Genomic DNA, 20230 nt, shown 5'->3' on the forward strand with positions numbered 1-20230 from the left:
GCAGCTCAACCAAGGTAAAAAACTTGCTGACTACCCTTTCACCCCAGCAGACACATTACACTTCGTAGAATCATAGAATGCACAAGTTGGAATGAACCCATAAGGATCATCAAGTCCAGCTCCCTATAACATAGTAAAAATGTTTCAATCCTAGCAATATTCAGCCCATATACTTTATACATTTCAAATTGCCAGTTAGTGGTGAAAACAAACCACAACCTTATGGGATGTTCAGGATGCTAGCCTTTGTCCCTGAAGCAGTAAAAGGCAGTAGAGCAATGTTTCTGCCCAAGGCTGCCTCTCCAAGTCTTCCAAGGGTATGTGGACGCATTGCCAAGCAACACTGCGCTGAGCTGACAAATGCATGAACAAGGAAACTGAATGGCACAAAAGGCTCCTTCTCCATCATCCCTGAGCAGAAACTATGGGCCATCTCCAGACTCATGCTAACTGGCTCCCAGGGGTGTGAAGCACTCATGGAAAGAACCATCAAAGGATCAATAGGTTTTCTAGTCAGATCACCAACACCTTGAGGAACGCTGTGTCCCTCCAAACTACCCTACCAGGACACACAGTATTTTGCCAGGCTAAAGTACAGATCCCAGCCAGTCAGGTGGTCTTAATTCTAGGACAGCAAGAGGCAGGGCGCTTCATTTCCTCTAATACTTTGTCCACATGTTAACTGTATTCATGCTTAAAAGTTGTGCTTGTTTTTTTAGTTTTTATGTTCTCCTGCACTTCCTAGACCTTTCTCCAACCTGACCTAGCAGCTAACCTAGAAGCACTACCTCTGGTGGAAGAAAACACACGTCTCTGCTAAAGTCAGTAGATGCCTGTTATATATTGTAAATTTAATTTCATAATAGCAGAAAAAAAACTGCTCACGAGAGGGATCTGATACCTTCTGTTTAAATTATCTGCCTAAGGAGGACTCAGGATTTAGTGAACTTGAATGTAACAACTTCTGTGTTCCCTTGATCCAAGAGTCAGATTTGCAAGTTTAAATGAAAGTGAAGGTTTACTTAGGGTTTTTATACAGACCCAAAACTATTAAGCCCAAAACCAAACCAAACAAACAAGTCTAAGGAAGTACTAAAGGCATCTGAAATATTAATCTATTCTATTTTTGTTTTACATAAATTCTTTGTCAAACAGCTGCTAGATTTTCTACTTCTATGAAGAGCAGACAAGCTCTAGGGATTTCTTTAGTTTGCCAGCAAGATACTTCACAAGAACTGCATTTCCCTAAATGCTCTGTAAATCATCTCATAAAGACAAGTTTCATAACCATTTGCACAAGATATTTAACAAATCTTATTAGAATGTCATCATGTTAGATTTTGTTTTTATTGTATTTATCTGTCAGTATGAACTTAGCTCTTGATGTCCTTACATACTTTTTACTCAGGCAAACTTCCAACAACTTTTCAATTTTTTTTATGAAGTATTTCAGAATTGGCCCCTAGGCTTTTCCTGTTGTGGGTAGTTTATTTCTCAAGTTTACAGTACGGGACATGTGTTTCTCCATCATCTCCAGTTTTGCTCCTTGCGCAGTACAAAATTTCTTCCTTAAAAGCAGCTTAGAGCTAAAACTTTAATGCTAGACTGTTAATACCTTCACTGATTTTAAATGAACTCTGGATTATCCAGGGATAAAGACAACCTTGGCTCTACAAAACACTGGTTTTCTCTTACAAAAGCAAATGTGTTACTTGTGACGTTGTTTATACTCATATATTATTTGCTGAGAGGCTTCTGACAAGGCATCAAGCCCCAAAATGTAAATGTACAGATCAAGGCCATCATCTTGTAATCTCATCATGCCTAAATCCAGATACCAAATGGACTTAAATAGAGGTGCAGAGGTAACAAGAAAAACTCAATCTACAAAAAAACAAACCAAACCAAACACCTTAAAGGTAGAAAATATATGAATAAGTAATAGCTCTGAGACATTTAGGTACAGTACTATAATTTGTCACATACATCCAGAAACCTCTTTCAGGTAATTCTTCTGCCTACTCTGAGATGATTAATGGACTTAAGAGTTTCTCTGCCTGGGGTTCAGTAATTATTACTTCATAGAATTTTAATTTGGATACTAATCAGATGAAGTATTCTTCCTCAACAGTATATATTTGGATTTTGTCTGTGGATCTGAGTATTTGCATATGCAAACTTGTCCTCTCTCCTCAAAACTCAGCTTTGACTTATTAAAAAACGCACACATACTAGCCCCCTAACTTGCTACATGCTGTAAAAGACAAAGCAAGGATTTGACCATCCATGCATACGAGCAGAGAATTCAAGTCCCTCTGGACTTTTTCTTTTCTTACTCATACAGAACTGTATGTGGAAGGAAAGGAAGAAAGACATCGCACTACAAATCCTCCTGATGTGATCTGCTTCAAATTAACCATCTGCGCAAAAAGATGGAGAACCAGCAAAAGGGCAGAACCTCTCGGAGCTTTTTGTTACCAGACTCTTCCAGCTTCTACTTCAATGGGATTTAAAAGCAGATTTGTTATGCAGCACTGAAGTAGGGGAGGTCAGAGCACATTATAACACAGGAGAAAATTTCTAGTTTCAAAGAAAGTTTCAAACTACCTGTTGCAGATAGTTGATCTCTGTGTACCTGCTACCAGAACTAGGATCTAGACATTGAACAAAGAGCCAAAACTCTTTGGAGGATCTGAAGCAGCAGCCACTCATGCTAATATAAAGCAGATATTTCATAAAGTCCTGGAGTCCGAAGCATGGGATATTTGCTTTGGGTTCTTTGTTTTGGTTTTATTTTTTGCCTTATATGTGCCACTTCCATGCCATCTGCCTCTATTAACTCTATCCTGTGAAGCTACTAATCAGTGGATATGCCGAGTACTTCTTAAACAGAGAGGCAGAGAAAGCTCAACAAGAATTTATGCAAGTTACCTGTGTCTGAGTATCAACAAGAGTATCTTGGGATACATGTATGTATTAATTAAAAAAAAGTCACCAAAGGACAACTTCAATGCTAAAACAGTATTAATCTGAAAAGACAACAAACATCAAGCTCAGGACATATATCTCTTGGAACGACAAATGAGGTCCTGGACAGCTTTATAGATATGAGTAAAGTACAAGGACATTCATCCAAAATATTTAAGGTTGCACTGTTCACAGGAGTGGAAGAGGTGGTACTCTTTCTACATAGACAGTCAACTTCTTGCAATGTAGATTAACATCTTCACATTAAGCCTTTTATCTTAGTAACAAGTGGCTTTTTAATTGTTTCCAAAAGGGATTCTGTATGCTTAAAGGGGAACGGCAGGACGGGAGGGGGCATCCTACCTATGGTGCTGGGTCAGGAGGAATGATAGAGAAAGGAATGAAATCTCTATGTCAAGTCAGTCAGTGAAGGTTGACCTATACACACCAGGCAATGCTTTATCTCTGCCTGAAGAGCCTGAGTTTAGTGGGCTAAGATTTATTGTTTCATCACTTCCAACAAAATGATGTCCTGAATCTCAGAGAAATTCAGTATGGATTATTTGCTGGAGCGACTTCAATGAAGAAACAAATTGTGGTCGGGTCACTGAAATCACTAGACAGGAACTATAGAGTGCAGAATTCAGTTCCCAGAAACTCCTAAGCACCCACAGCATCCGAGGGGCGATTCCCAGGGCCTAACTCTAGCACCTTCTCTAGTCAACGCAATAATGTGATTCAGAGGATTTAAGTTTGGCTCCTGTCCTGAATGTCTCTTGGAAAAGTCTCTTGCCCTCATACTACAGAAGTATGGAGTAGCCAAAAGCACTCCCCTTTGTCTGTTTTGCACGACAAGAGTGCCAGTCTAGAGGAGGTATTGTCTCAGTGTCTACATATAACGCATAAAACTCTGATGTCTCATGTCTTGGGTGCTAAAGTAATACTTCAGATACCTTGTTATGGTGAAGGGTCAAAATACTTGAAAAGATAACTTATTATAAACACACAACTGTCAAAAATTGAAGAGGACAATCTTCTGAGACCCAATATTTTAGCTGAAAAAAAACCCCAAACCAACCCTATTCCAAGCAGCAGATCTATGCTGTTGCCATAAAACAAAACTTAATGAAGCCTTTCCATCAGCAGTTCAACTTCAGCAAAGAGGATACTGCAAACTGACTCATTCAACCTCCACAGCACCTGCTAGGCTCTCCTCCACAGCCACCACCGTAAAAGGCAGCAGTAAAGAAGCTCTGATGAAAGACCCAGTTCACTACTACGTGTACCACCAGGACTAAGTTTTCTTTTCTCCTCAGAGGTGGTACTTCTAGTTTAGAGATGGTACCCACTGAAAGAACAGTTTTGAACAGTTTGCACTGTTCCATGCATGCACCAGAAAGAAGCATTTTAAACTTTAAGCTATTCAGACAGCAGTTTAAATGAGCTCTGAATTCACACCGCAATGGCAGAACAGTATCTCCTATCTTTGTGCAATGTAGATTTCAGTTCCAAGGGGAAATGGGGGCATGACAGTAGCTAGTGACAACCAAAACTGTCATGAATTTGGGATAACACATCATTTGATCCCGCATTTGTGGATGTTTGTTGCAGAGCAGAAGTTTCCCCAAACCTCAGATCTGAGCCATCTCCAAATTTAGAATAATTTGCCTCTTGGTTTTGTCCTTATTTCGAGGTCTGTCACAGTGTAAGTTCCACATGAAGTGATGTAATTTTTTCCTACCTTCTTTTGCCACAAGCAAATCAACACTACTAAAACAACAAAGTTACTAAGCTTTATGAGGTGCTGGGAGTAGACACCAGTCTTTTGGTAGCCAAGCTGTCTAAACTGCAGCTTGTGAGAATTCGTGGCTTGCATTGACTCTGTAGTAGACTCAGCAGAGACCACATGAAAGGACCCAGAACATCTTCTGAAGCACTTAACATCTGCAAAACACAAGGCTATTTCCATGAGACGTAATGCCAATCACTGCATGCCAATGCAAGAAATTCCAAAAACATAGCAGAAAAAGTGACTTCTCTTGTAAGACACTAATACATATTCTAAATGGGAATCTACTTCTGAAGTCATTCATTAGCAAAAAAAGGAAGTGTGCAGCCATAAATGGTCAGTACTACGGTTTCATGCTGCTGCAAATAATCAGTAGTGTGGTTAAGTGTCTGGAAAGAGAGGGAACTCAATACCAACTGGAAAATGTAAGATGGAGATGGAAAGAAAACCAATGCTACCGTAAACTGCAAGCCTTAGTCTCTTCTTGTTCATACAGTCTAAAATGAAGAGCAACCAGAATGAAGTCAGAGGAAACAAACACTTTGTAAAATGTAAAAAAAAAAAAAAAAAAAAAAGACAGAAGAATCTCCATAAACTATTTTTCTTTCTCAGTTTTGATAAGAGGTGGGGCTTTGTATACTAAAGAGTTGAAGCAATGTTTTGGATATATGAACTGTAATGAAGGACCACCCTTACTACTAGGAATTTGTGCTATTGCTAACGCTTGTTTTCTTTTCCAAGGGCTTTAAAGATTGTTATAGACAATGACATTTAAACTGTATTCCACAGCAGATGAGTTTCACACTTTCTTCCACAAAAGTGTAAAGCAGAGCACTAAAGAGAAGATTTCTGATGTTTCTGTGGATCGACTGATCTCCAGACTGTATTGTGCACTTGGTCTGAAAGACAAATCTCCTTAAAAGAATTCATCAAGTGGAAACACACAAAAATTGTGTCCCTTTACAAACCCTCAACTAAAATATTTATTTACAGAAAATATTTCTCCCCACTACAGATCAAAATATCTTGGAGCTGACTGTATTCTGCTCAGATTCAATTGTAAGATGCAATAATGTCCTATCTAAAATAACTAAATTGGACACAAGGGTGCACAGGACTTAAAATGTTACTCACACTGTTTTACACAGCATAGTAACAGTTATGTACAGTTGTGTATAGAAACCGGTGAAAGGAGCACGGTAAAACATGTTAAAAATAAAGCATTTCGTTAAAGTGAAATCAAAGACAATGGAGCAATGAAGACAATATGAAGTGAGTAGCCCACTATGAACTACCTAGAACTGGCCAGCAGGTCACTTGTAGGAATCCCAGACTTTGGGTCATCCCTTCATTACCATTCCCAGCCTTTCCAATGGATAACAAAGTCAAGGAGTCACACTAGTGAATACAAAGTCACTAGTGAATAAAAAACAGTGGAAGCACACTTCAAAAATGGAGTTAAAAAATGCCAGCTTCCACATCGATCATGAGAGAAAATCGGGATCTCCGAGCGCCTGAACTTCAGAGCGTACGAGTGACACTGCTAGCAGGTCGACAGAGGTGATCCTTCCTCTTTATTCAGCACGGGTGCGGCCACACTTGGAGCACTGTGTCCAGTTCTGGGCTCCTCACTACAAGAGAGACATGAACATACTGGGGAGAGTCCAACCAAGGGCCATGAAGATGACTAAGGGTCTGCAACTTGTCTCCTATGAGGAAAGGCTGAGAGAGCTGGGACTGTTCAGCCTGGAGAAGAGAAGGCTCAAGGGGACCTTATCAATGTATATAAATACCTGAAGGTAGGGTGCCAAGAGGACGGATCCAGGCTCTTTTCAGTGGTGCCCAGTGACAGGACAAGAGGCAGTGGGCACAAACTGAAACACACAAGGTTTCTTCTGAACATCAGGAAACACTTTTTTACTGTGAGGGTGACCGAGCACTGAAATAGGTTGCCCAGGTAGGTTGTGGAGTCTCCATCCTTGGAGATACTCAAAAGCCATCTGGACACGGTTCTGGGCAACTGGGTCTACGGGGCTCTGCATGAGCAGGGGGGTTGGACCAGATGACCTCAAGAGGTCCCTTTCAATCTCAACCATTCTGTGATTCTGTGTCATGAAGCCTTTGATGGCAGGGCCACGTCACAGGTTAGCAAAGAAGCCAGACTGGCAGCTCTGAGTTCAGAGCAACATGGATTTTGCTTCTCCAAATTCCCATGTGTGTTTTGAACCAATGACTTCTGCTCACTCCATCAGCAGGGGGAAGAACGCTTTCAATTGACAAAAAGGAAAAGAAAATAAACTCCACTGCACGCATTTCTGAACAATGCCTACCTCTTTAGGTTCACTTGGTTACGATTCAGAGCTCCCTCTGGCTCCGAGTGAAATATGCGGGAGCTTTGCCAGAGTGCAGTGGGAGTGGGTTCAGGCCCTTTACACAGCCTCCCAGTGTTTTCCTCCACCCCGGCGTTATGTGAGAAACTGAGCTAAACTGTAAATATTACACAACCTCGAAAAGGGAACGGACTAGTAAAATATCTGCATGACTCCTTCACGCTGACTCACTCCTTCCTTTCCACTTTTGCTTATAGTCCTCGCTTAGAGTATAAAGATATGCCTGAACTGGTCACTTCTTGTCTTTTAAGCATACTCCAGGCACAGCGAGGTGTTTCATCAGCTTAGACAGGACATCACATGGAGCCTGGGGACAGACTTTTTAGTAGGGCCTGCTGCAATAGGACAAGGGGTAATGGTTTTAAACTAAAAGAGGGTAGATTTAGACTAGATATAAGGAAGAAATTTTTTACAATGAGGGTGGCGAAACACTGGAACAGGTTGCCCAGAGAGGTGGTAGATGCCCCATCCCTGGAAATATTCAAGGTCAGATTGAACGGGGCTCTGAGCAACCTGATCTAGTTGAAGATGTCCCTGCTCATTGCAGGGGGGTTGGACTAGATGACCTTTAAAGGTCCCTTCCAACCCAAATCATTCTATGATTCTAAGCAGGACAACAGCACCAGGAAGAAGGCTGCCGTCTTCCCCCTAGCTCTGCTGCAGTCATTGCTGCACTGCGCTTCCAGTATCCGAAGCTCCACGCACCCCTCGTGCTGCTCTTGCTGTGGCTCTGAGCCTCACGCTCCTACACCAGCCTAGAAAAATAACCCAGGGATTATCATCATCCACCAAAAGAAGCAGCAGTAGTGTTACAGCTTGCTTGGCAACTACAAGTAGGTCAGACGGGAGCAGAAAAAAATACTGAGTTAAGCTATTGCCTACACACTCTGAGAGTACAGTCCCATGTCTGGGATCATATTATACAACAAAAAAAAAAACAACTTTCTAAGCAGGACAACAGCCCAAGGCATATTCTATGACCTAGAAAGACGTGGAAATGACGGTCCCCTGCTTAGGCTGGGCAAAAGGATTGTCATAAACCTAGACATTTCAAATCCTCATTATGCTGTAAAACAGCCATTTACCCAATAATAGCATTCCTCCAGCACAGTTGATGTTCTACTGAAATACGTTTGTGGCAATAAAAATGAAGATCAGTAACTCAGTGGTAACTTCATATCTTGCAATAGTTAAAATATGTACGCGATCTTGAAGGATATGCTGTTATGCTGAAGGATATCACTGTACTTTAAAGTGTAAAGCATTGAGCATGAACAGAAATTGCCTGGTCTAGTATTACATACTTAAAATATAACGCATTGTGCATGAGTGGAAATTGCTAGTTCTAATGTTACATATTTAATACCTGACTAAAAATTACACAAACTGTAATTTATCAATTACACTTATGTATCGGAAATATACTGCACATTATCTGAATATAAATGAGTTATTTATATTCACTAAGAAAATTCAGACTCACAACAAGAGATCTATTTTCCATAGCTCCTAGATCTAGAAGTTTTTGTACAAAAATCATTTTTCATAACATGCATTATTATAGTATGCCATTTTAAATATTGGATGAAATCCTCAACTCACGCAAAGAATTTGACTTCAATAAAACATCTGATTCAACTTCATCCTATGATCTAACCCAGTAGGTCCATGTCAGCAGTCTCTTTTCTGATAAAAACTCTCATCATAACAAATAAGAAGTTTTGCCTGAGAAAAGACTAATGAACCAGGCCTAATATTCTTTGATAACATTATTTCTGGAAATTAGAATCACATGATCCGTTCTTTTAGCAGTGTCCTAATACAAGAAGAGTGAATCTTTATAAGAGTTCCATAGTTTCCAAACTGTGCAATTACTACTAATGATCAAATTATTACCATTATTTTAATTTCCACTGAGATGGAAAGTCAGAAATTAGGAACACGATGTTTTGAGATTAATGTTTAAATAAGGTGTGTCCACTGGTATAGAACAGGTCTAACATTATTAAGTATAGCTATGCTAGGGCCAAATGAGTGTAAAGAGCAATCTGAGACTTATGTTAAGTTCTTTAAATTTATCTTCTGATCACTAAACTAATAAAAAATATAAATAAATACTGACTGAATCATTCTGCACAAAAACCCAGCTACCACTCCATCATACTCAATGCACATCGTTTTTCAGCATTGCATATCTAGTTATCTTCATGCACTATACAAAGGAAAGCCTTAAAAATTGCCTACTGGAGTTAACAACAGATAACTAACACACGCCTCTGCTTTCTACCAGTAAAGTGAATAGCCAGGAAAACTTTGCAAAAATCAGGCTATGCAAGTGCCAATATTGCTTCACCAAGCTATACAGCGGCAGCTTCCCTTAAGTGAGATTCACTCCCAGATTTACAGCACAAAATTTATTTTGGGTGGAATTTAGCGTGGGTTCCCCTATGACAGTACTTGCCTCCCGGCTCGGCATATAGATAAATAAATTTAAAAAAAAAAACCCAAAACCAAAACAAAACACCCCACAAAACCAAAGAGCTGGAAGCAGACAGGACCTGGTTGTGCCCTCTGAATTTCAGGTAACAGTAAAACATCTCAGCTGTTCTATAGCACTAGGTACAATTCAGTGGGGATAAAGTATCAGTTATCAGTCCAAAGAAAAGAATAAAATGTGAATATTTATCTCCATGGTCTTCTTGAAGAAGAACATCCATTTCAGGCAATCCTAAAGCCTTTATTCCCATTGGAAGGAAAAGGCTGCCACCAATATTCAACCTTAGACTCTGCTTTTTGTAACAACATAGCCAGCGCAGTACAGTGATTTTTTGGTAGCATCTCCCAGGCGTCTGCACTGCTCACTCCTGGAGAACTTCAGGTCTATTTATATACAATTTCACTTTATTTCAGTCTGTCTCCAGGGGTTCCAATTCCCATTCTAGATCAATTGGTCTGAGTAAGTAAGAATCCCAATGTTGTATGACTTCACTGGTATATCACTGTAAGTCATCGATATATCTCTTAATATAAAAATAAAGCAGAAGACTATTTTAGAAACTTCTTTTTTAAACTTGATGTTTTTCTAACTTTGGAAAAGGCAGTTGCAGGATGTCTCTTCATTGAATAGGAAAGATGACAGAAAATTCATTACAATTTGTGCTCATTCTGCGTTCAGGTCTACAAAAATGGCTGAAACCTTATGAAACAATGATCAGAATCACACGGCTTTTACTTATTTATTTATTATTGTTTTTCACTTATGGAAGACTTTGAAAAAGGTTCCCATTATCATTTTCTCAACAGTGGAAAAAATTAAATATGTATGGAGTACTGTCATACATAATAATCATGCCATTTCATATTCATTGGTACCCTCATAAATGAAACATAAGCTCTTACGGAGGGAATTTTCACCTTGAAGGAAATAAAGACCATTGCTTACCAAATATAAATAAAAGGGAAAGTACAGAAAAAAAATGTTATTTCTTACCATCGTAAGGGTGAATGGATGGCTTTCCAGTGCGGACACTCTTGGACAGTGTAGAATAACGTACTGAAAAAAAATCAGCCAGAGAAAATAAAATGATAGAAAAGATATGTTCAAAACATTCACTGATGGGTTAGTACATACGAAGTGAAAGTCATCGCTATAGACAGTGCTACATGAACAGCAGTGATTTTTTAGGGGCACATTAACTCACCTGACCAGGCCTTGCTTTAAAGTCATCTTTCATCATCCTTACTTCAAGGACATTGGAGGGATGGCTTATCACTGAAGTTATTGTGACTGGTTTATTGCTGCGGATGTAGCGGTACAGCCTTTCCACACAGTACAAGCACAGAGGTCCAGAAATCCAAAACCAGGTCTACGGGAGAACAAAAATATGTTACCTCTAGGACTTTTCATTTTATGTTTTCTAATTTCAAAACTACATGAGTGCTTACAGGACCTCATTTCACATCTATTGTGGAACAGTGTTTTGGTCACAAGTAACTTCCACATTTCTCTACGTGCAGAAATCCAAGCACGTTATGGAGGCTTAATCAGTCTAACCGGGAGCATCATCCACAAGCACAAACAATTTCAATCATAAAACTCATCAGGAACAAAATGCTAATGACCTCATTTGCAACCATGTTACTCTGGTTTTATGTAGTTAGATTGCAACTGGTTTCAGCAGTGAATGACACAATACATACACTATTTCAAAATCTAACAGACCAGAGTACTATAAAACTGGTTAACCTTTATGGAAAAGCACTGTCTGACTTGCAATATTATTTGACTATTACCTTCTTTTAATCATCTCAGGTACAAACAAAAAACTATGAAAGAAGCATTCTTACGCTATAGAATTTATGTTTATATTAAAGTAGTGTAAAATCATAGACAAGGGAGAGAAATGGGCACTTTTGAATCACAATTCATTTGCCCCTGTGGAAGACATGTATGCTAGACAAATAATGCCCTGGAAATGCCAATTTCTCTGCACCGATTATGTGGGGAGCCCTGGGTGACTACCTCAGATGGAGACATTTGCAGCTGCTCAGCTAAATCCCATTCTAAGAGTCAATTGCTAATAGTTTATGGCAGAGCTAACTACTAATTCCACATCTGCTCAGTTATTCAAGCCATGGCACTAAGTGCCCTCGACCCTCATCCATCTTCCCTTCCCAGTTTTTGAAGTTACACATCAGCATCTCTTGCAACTAGCAGAGTATTTAATTTCCTCAAGCACCTCTGGCCTTAAAAACTTCAGTAGCTCACAAGACCTAAGGCTTTTTTTTTTTCAGACTTGGTATTGCTAAGTGCATAAAACACTTCCAAATCCAAAACAGTCCTAAATAATGTTACAAGCTGCCAGGAGAACACTGAATGGCCATTCCTTTCCATGGTTCTTCTTTTCCCATAAATGGCTCTAAAGTATGCATCTTAAGCCCCTAAGAAGACTGTTTGATATCCTGTGGGTCATATGGAGCCAGATATACATTGATGCTTGTAATTCAGGAGTATTACCACAACAAAATACAAATCCAAAGAACTTTGTTGGAGGACTTCAATGCAGAATTGACTGTTTCGTATTATGGTTACATGCTCCATAGTAAAATGGGTTCCCACTGCAGCTAGTAAGGGACATTATGTTCTACAGAAAACAATAGTAATAATAAAGAGAAACTCCTGTGAGGTCTGTTATGGGACCACCTTAAATGGTGGGCCTTGGACTTGTGAACTCTGTATTCCCAAACTTCTGCAGGCTACTTGCCAATATAGCTCAGCTCATCTTTTCTCAAAAGAAAGGAGAAAATTTGGATGAAGAAAAAGCTGCTGCCACAAAACATAAAGAAACAAAAGGAAAATGGAAAACAGAAAAAGAAACGGCTTTTCTGTCCCCACTGTCATCATACTCATTTACCCATGCAACATATAAAACAAGCCTGTCCGCAAACAACAGGCTATACAAAGCCAAACCACAACCAACCGCAACCCAGAAATGAGTATTAGGACTTGCATCCGCATGGTAAAACAGAGAACAAATGGAGGCTGATTATTTCAATTAACTACTGCCACACAATGCCTACAAAGGGACCTTATGAATACGGTATATAAATGTTTGCTCTGAAGTGCTATGCTGTAATTTAAAGTCACATTTATAGCAAGACCAATACATCTCTTACCGTGTCGTAAAAAAAAAGAACATTACAGCCAATCTCTTGACATTGTTCCACCCTATTCTATGCACCACACTGTAATGCAGTTCAAGGTTTAATACAGATTGTTTTTTCCCCACCAAATCTTTGAATGCCTGAAAAGGTTTTAATAATATTTTCCATTATTAAAACATCTGGTCTGGAAAAGCAATAATTAGTGGTTATGGCTGACTGAAAGACTTGGCGTGGCTTGTAATACCTGAAACGTCGGATCATACAGACCTCTGGGAAGTGTGACTGGAACTTGGGTTCCTCGGAACAAATTCTCATAAAGTTATTTTGTACAAAGGGTTCTGGTACTGGTAAGTCCTCTGGGAAAGGCTCAGTAGTATAGTCAGGAAACGGCTCTTCAAAAGCCGTTGGCACCGTCATATTCTGTCGGAGCGTTTTGTTAGGATTAAAGCAACCAGGAGGGTGTTCCTCTAAGTTGGTCTGGTACTTGAGCACTCCCCTACAGGAAAATAAAAATAGCAAAGAAAGACACTTAAGTAACAGTCAAAAACAAGCAACTTATCTTAATTCGGAGAGCGTTTTATAAAGCAGTCACAAGGCTCATCTTCTCTAAGAATTTTTATTCCATTTGCTTTCAGGACTTTCAATGAGATGGAAGCTTTGCAACAATAGAGCCCTCTGTCACTAGAGGCAAGGTTTAACTTTTCCAGCTCACTTAGCACTCCCCCACTGAACAGCCTCAAGCTTAATACTGCTTGAAAGGGGGAAGATATTGTGGGAGCCTTGAAAAAAAATTAAATAATCATCACATTTCCAGTTCAATCACACCCAGGCTGTTTTCACTCATCCTCCGTACAGTCAGCAAGCCCTGTTTTTTAAGGCAATCTGTAGCAGAAGTGGCCTAAGTTGTCAAATCATAAACTGCAGGAATGTTCCCACTGCTTGGTGTTTATCAGATTTGCACACAATGCTATAATTTGCTCCTTTGAATATCATCTTGTCAAATAGATAGAAGGAAAAAAGAAAGTCCTGCATGATAATCAAGGAACCTTTCTGGCAAATTATTTTGTAGGGTCCATGCTTGGGTTTTAAGCTAAAGTTAAATTTATAGTAAAATGAAGTGAGAACTCTGCAGCTGCACCTAGAAACTATGAAGAAAGAAGTGGAAACCTGAGACACTCTGGGATATCTCAACACATGAACGAATCATTGAAAACGGGGAAGAACCGATACTGTTAGTAATAAAACTCCTCCAAAGTACTACTTGCCTCCAAATCTGGATTTGATGACAGTCAAACCACAAGGAGGAATATTTAAAAAAACAAAGGGCTAAATAACAGCTGTATAGGATGGTATTGGGTGAGAAATAAGGCACACTGACACAATGTCTGGTGAGACGTGCCCTCTCAGCACTAGGCCATGTGGTGAAAGCTCATCTCAAGTATACAATCAAACATAAGGACATATGCTCCCCCCTCCTCTCCCCAACGTACACACACAGCAGCAGCGGTGACAGAGTTTAATTCAGAAGAAGAGAAAGAAGTAGGACATCTGCAATATTCCCCATTTAAATGGGCTCCGACAGGCTACTGGCAATCTTCCCTACTGAAATGCAGTCCTGACAGCTAGTAACAAGCTTCCTGCATGGTCCAGTGAATAATGTACAGCTTGGAAGTTAAACCTGCTCGCTCTAAACTCCACGTCCGACCTTGGGAGAATCACTTGGGAAGTGTCCGTGCGCCTACACCCATGCTTCTGTCTGTATTTATTACCCAATCATGTCTATCGCTTGCATCTGGCATCACTGTTGGTCATCGCATATTTGCAAAGTGACAGATACCCCTAGCATTATGCTAGTCCCCTGCTCCATAAATATTATGGTGCCTCATAGATTTAGCTGGAAGTCACAGCACATGTGATATTTTTCCAATCAACCTTGTGTGCATGCCTGCCAGCTGCTCCCACAGCTTCTCTGTTCTCAGAACATCCCAAAAGAGGATTCAAAGTTTTCCTTGAGACATGAATAGCTGAACTGCAAACATGAGCATCTCCTCCAGTGATCTCTAGTTTGTTTAAACTATTACAAACATGCTAACTGAATGGCAAACTGGGATGACAAAGCTGCCTGTTAACAGCAGCTGCAATGACTCCCATTTCTGAAGCTGTCAAGGAAAGGCAAGTTGTCTTACACACCCAAGATCAGTTCCCAGAAAGGTTGAGTTCTGCATAACTCTTAAGGAGCCTAAGACATATCCTCATGTGTGTTTATTTGGTGCAACACTTGAATACATAAAAACTCAATGTGGATGTCAGTAAGTAGGATTCAGACATCTTTAGCAAACAAAAATCAGAGAGACAAAAAGGGTAAGTCACGTGAAAGTGTCCTACAGGCTGAGGAACACAGCATGCAGGATTTGCATGGGCGTACATCAACCTCTGCCCCAATTTTCCATCCCCAAAATAGAGACAAAGTTCACTTCTGGCTAGAGCTGGAAAATATATATCACCATTTCTTGAGATTTTTATGATGATAAGCTAGACGTCAATGGTTCTAAGTGTTTTTATAGGGAATTGCACTGCTCCTATCTTCTCAGCCATCTTACACTGCTCATCTCAAGGTGAGAGGTCTGCTAAAGGTCAATGTGTGGGTTGAATCTTAGGAATTTTCACCCCTTGGAAGATAAATCCTTGGATAACTCTAGCGACAGCACAAAGGCCTTATTCCCAGCTCCTATGAACCAGCATAACCCATTTAACTCCACAGTAATATCAAATTTGGATCAGCTGAGGATCTGACTCCAAATGTTTTGTATGTTTTATAGCTCCTTACATTGGTACTAGAAACATCAAGCTTCTGCTTTACATAAACTATTTGTTGTTGTTGCTATTACTGGTTTAAAATATAGACAAATTAATGTAGATATGCACCAAGTCTTAAGCCACTAAAATATTTGAAAGTCATGTTGCAAGAACTACAAGAGCAACGAAAGTCTTTAAGGATAATTCCCTGAAAGATTCTCCTCTCCGTTAGGGTAGGGATGAAAGAACAAACCAATAACATATGACAGATGAATCCTATCGCTTTATATACTGCTGAGAAGTGTTTGGCTACCCTGAAGAAGAGGATACTGTAAGAACATACCCATAATAGTTTGAAACAAAACAAAAATCCAGGAATACCATGGAAATACTCAAAAGGAGAGACTCCCAAGACAGGTAAATCCTCACCCAAACTGCCTGCACAGTTCAGCCACAGGAGATGCCTTCCTCTGTAGAGTAACTGGCCATGTGTCTGCAAATTTCTAAGACATGCCATACAGGAGTCATTTGGGCACCTAAGCCTGAGTATCTAAGCTTCTTTTATTCTCAGAAGAGATCTTCTAATCAATATCACGAATGGAGCCCAGAAATCAATCCAGCTCACTTGAATGTAGATCTTTGCAGCAGCAGGTTAGTTGAAGCATCCTTCAGGCTCCATTGACTGTATTTATTAGAACTCATTAGACTATAATAGGAGAAAGACACTTAGAAAACATGTAGAGACCTACATTTAGGCATCTTAAACTTGAACTGACTCCCACTCTCCATGACTCATTCTTCTCCCACTTTTAACTGACACTCAGTTCTTTTAGATTTGCACTGAATGACTTTCCAATTCAATACTAAGGAGGCTGTGTACAAGAAGATGCCTGTTTAACGCTTGGTGTATTACTGCAGCCTTGGTTTGCAAACTTTTCCAACTAAACTTCTTCCTTCATGAAGTGGCAACATGGTTAGGAATACAATGGGCAAAGGATAATACAGTGAAGGAGATGAATTAAACCGGACATGAAAAATACTCCGAAGGCAATCACTAGAACAGATTGCCTAGGGAGGTTAGAGGATCTCAGTCACCAGATATTTTCAAGAAGTTAGACAAACACCTGTCAAAAATAATCTAGCAAAAGCTCATCCTGCCCCAGGATGGGAAGAACAGGTTACATCCATCTGCCCCAGCTATGAACAAGAGCTATGCCACAGAAAAAAAAAAAAAACAAAAACCAAAACCCCCAAAAAACTCACAGAGAACTGGAATTGTGTCCAGGAACTTCAATTGTTTTGAACTCATTATTTCAATTCACCACATCTCAAGCTGTGTTTGTTTTGTTCAACAACGTATTCCTACTGTGATCTTGCTAGGCCTAATTACCTTTCACTGTTTACTTTAAGCAGTGGTGCTCAGTGTCACACAGACATTCCAGCACCCCGTGTTTCAGTAGATGTTTGATGACATGGAGAAATAAATCTCGTTCAAATACACCTTCCCTTCCCTAATACCAATCTCTGCACCTACATCCACAAAGGAAACTTCAGAGACGTTAATGGACCAGATTTTCACACAGCATAATTTGTGGAAGCTGCTTTACCTTGTGGTATGGCTGGGCTTGTTTGTGCCTGCTACAGACCTGACCATCAGCTTCATGGCACATGAACACTGGTCTGATGTTTGTGAAAACAGGAAGAAAAACTTGTAAATTTTGTATCATAGCAATGAGAAACAGATAATTAGGGAGAGGCCGTTCCTTTCCTCTCCTTAGCAGTCAAAATGGAAGGTAGAGAGGAAAGAGGAAGGGATGAGCAACTTTGCTTCACATTCTCCTCTCAGCAGCCAGGTAAGAGGGGGCAGAAAAGAAACAATAATGTTTTCTTGATTTTCCACTAGAAACTGGTAAAATGGACAAGGAATAAACTTGAAAGCAAAGAAGTTCGTGCTAGCTGGCTGTAGTAACACACAATTCTCCAAGCTACAGTCTGAAATTTAAACAAACACCTGTTGAAAAACTGAAGAGTTTGTCAAGAAGTTGGCCCACTGTGCACAAGTGAGCTCGGGAAAGGCAGGAATCAAGGGAACTGCTCTTTCTGGTTGGGCTTCAGGAAAAGGGACAGCGTTTCCATTTACTTACCCAGAAACATGCAGCATCAGCAGCATATAGAAGACAAAGAAAAGGTTGTGTGTATACCAGAAGATGTCATAGTTTGAAACCCTGAAAAGAATAAACCATGGTTCAATGCTGTTTCACTCAGATGGAATCACTGCTAATTAAAAGCAGATCTGTGCACATAGGACATCATTATACACCACATAGCCATGTAGAATAGTCAAAGCCCAGTATGTGTTCCTACAGGCACACTGTACTTGCAAGCAATTAAGTGTTGAGAAGAACAGGTGACTGGCACAGAAGTAAAAAGCTGAGAAAGAGAGATGAAGGACATAGAAGTACAGAGCCAGCTGAAGAACTCTTCCTAAATTAGGAGACTTCACTGCTTTCATAGGTCCTACTTAGTCCCTATCAGATCCTTACAGCTAGATTAGTTCTTCAGTCTCCAGGCTCAAAACTCAACCTCTTTACAGTGAGTGCCTCCTCGCATTCTCACACAGGGCTGCGGTGTTTAATGTGTCACTACTGGTACAACATACAAACAGGTAGTGTAGACAGCAGCAGAAGGGCTGGTGGGAAAGGTAAGAGAAACTTGTGAGGGTATGGAGTGGAAGGAGATACAGGAGGAAAGGGAAACTAGAGCAAGAAGACAACAAAAGGACAGGTAGGAGGATTTTTGGGGCAGGAGGCCACATACAGTGGGGCTCTAGGACTGATGGTCTTGGGAGGAACAAGAACATTACCACTGTAAGGATCAGGAGAGGTGAAGGGGAAAGAGGACTTCCTTTCATCAGTAATTTGTTAGGTAATGTAAAAAGAACCAAGACCAAAGCAAATACCCATCTGGAACTGTTTTCTGTTAAGGTTGTTTGTTTTTTCTTGAGCAAAATAGTCACCAAAAAACAACAACAACCAAATGGTTAAGAAAATACTCTACTTCATAGCACACAAACACACCTCTCACACTACACAGCATGGTAGGAGAGTCCCTTCCAAAACCAAAAAACCTACCCCCATTCATAAGCCAAAACAATTATTAAATAAAAACCAACCTTAACTCTGAGAACATAGTTTAAGAAGCTAGTCCTCCAACACAGCTAACTTTTTTCACAATTTTTTCCCCTCCTATGGCCTTTTACATAAACAGCTAACTACCTTTGCTTCAATACGTCTGAAACGTACACTGCATTTGTTTCTGTCAATACAGGACTTATTTGTTTTCTTTCTCAAGACAGAAAAAAATAATTTTGATGATCTGAGGGCCAGCAAAGTAATATCCAAGCAAGGGCAGTTCTAAGGAACCCAGCAACAGTAAGGGGCTCCGAAACACCCCCTTCACCCTGCCATCCTTCCCCCATTCAACACCACGCTAACACTTTTTCCTCCTTGAGGCTGCTCAAACCGTTTCTAACTACCCACACCCTGGTAGGCATTTCCACGCAGTCACTCATCAGTATCTGTAAGGAGTTGTGGGAGTGAACATCAGTAACATGAAAGTAAAGGATGATGGTGTGGGGAGTGGAAGCACAATGGGAAGGCACAAAGAGAATAACATTTAGCCCCAGACCCGAAACAGGTCTTGGAGCTCTGGTTTAATTCGGTATCTTGCTACAATACCAAAAGCTGCACACTGAATTCATTTTTATTGGATCTTGAGCACTTTTTTCAGAATGTACCAATTTTTCAAAATTTCAGTCATGGAAAGTCAATCCAAGCTTCTGACATGTTGTTTTCAACAGCTAATTATTACTGATTAAAATTACTGTACACTTCTTGTCTGAGTATGTCTAAATGTCAGCTTCCAGCCACTTGAGCATTTTATTCTTCTTTCAGCATTCCTGCAGATACCTCTACTATAAAATCCTGGTTCCTCACATGTATCAAGTTCCCCTAAATGTAATCAAGTCCTCTCAATTTCACCTCCTTAAACTAAAAGGATGGAGATCCTTGAACCTCTTACCATGAAGCATATTTTCCAATATTTTAATAATTATATATTTCTTACTTGTATCCTTCTTAAACTATGTATCCTACAGATACATACAGTATTCTAATAGACTCAATAATCTTCCTACTGCTACATATATATTTTTATAGTTCTTCAGAACATTTATTACTTTCTTTACCTTCTTTTTAGGGCTTAAAACAGATATCCACAGAATGAATGCATTTCTTAGGAACACAAAGTCCTGAAAATTTGAGATCAAGTTGAATATTTAATTTTAATTTTGGTTAACCTACTTTAGAATTTTGCAGGTGAAGACCTGCAAGAGTTAACTTACTGAGAAATGTAATGGGAGATTGCCATGTTTTGAAGGGACACAGTAAGCAGCATAGTTTTGGAAAAGTACGTTTAACCCTGTAGCAGCTAGTTTTGAAAAGGAAGATATATGTGGTAGTTTAGAAGATGAAATGGAAGACTGGAATATTTGGTTACAAAAAGAGATGGCATTGGAGCAGCTTATATTTTAAAGTTCCTTTAAATATATGCTTTCCAAAGTCAC

At 39.8% G+C, this 20230-nt stretch overlaps 1 protein-coding gene across 2 annotated transcripts in view; it reads right to left on the reverse strand.

Annotated features, from left to right (window-relative positions):
* NOX4 (NADPH oxidase 4) overlaps positions 1-20230 on the reverse strand; it is a 108732-nt gene that overhangs the window by 67203 nt on the left and 21299 nt on the right. For both annotated transcript variants that reach the window (XM_050911032.1, XM_050911024.1), the window contains exons 8-11: positions 17751-17831; positions 13078-13306; positions 10848-11012; positions 10637-10699 (exon numbers count right to left, since the gene is read on the reverse strand). In XM_050911032.1, coding sequence (XP_050766989.1) covers positions 10637-10699; positions 10848-11012; positions 13078-13306; positions 17751-17831 — 538 coding nt within the window. The remainder of the gene's footprint in view (positions 1-10636; positions 10700-10847; positions 11013-13077; positions 13307-17750; positions 17832-20230) is intronic.

The sequence above is a fragment of the Gymnogyps californianus genome, chromosome 1, assembly GCF_018139145.2.
Source record: "Gymnogyps californianus isolate 813 chromosome 1, ASM1813914v2, whole genome shotgun sequence".
NCBI classification, from domain to species: Eukaryota; Metazoa; Chordata; class Aves; order Accipitriformes; family Cathartidae; genus Gymnogyps; species Gymnogyps californianus.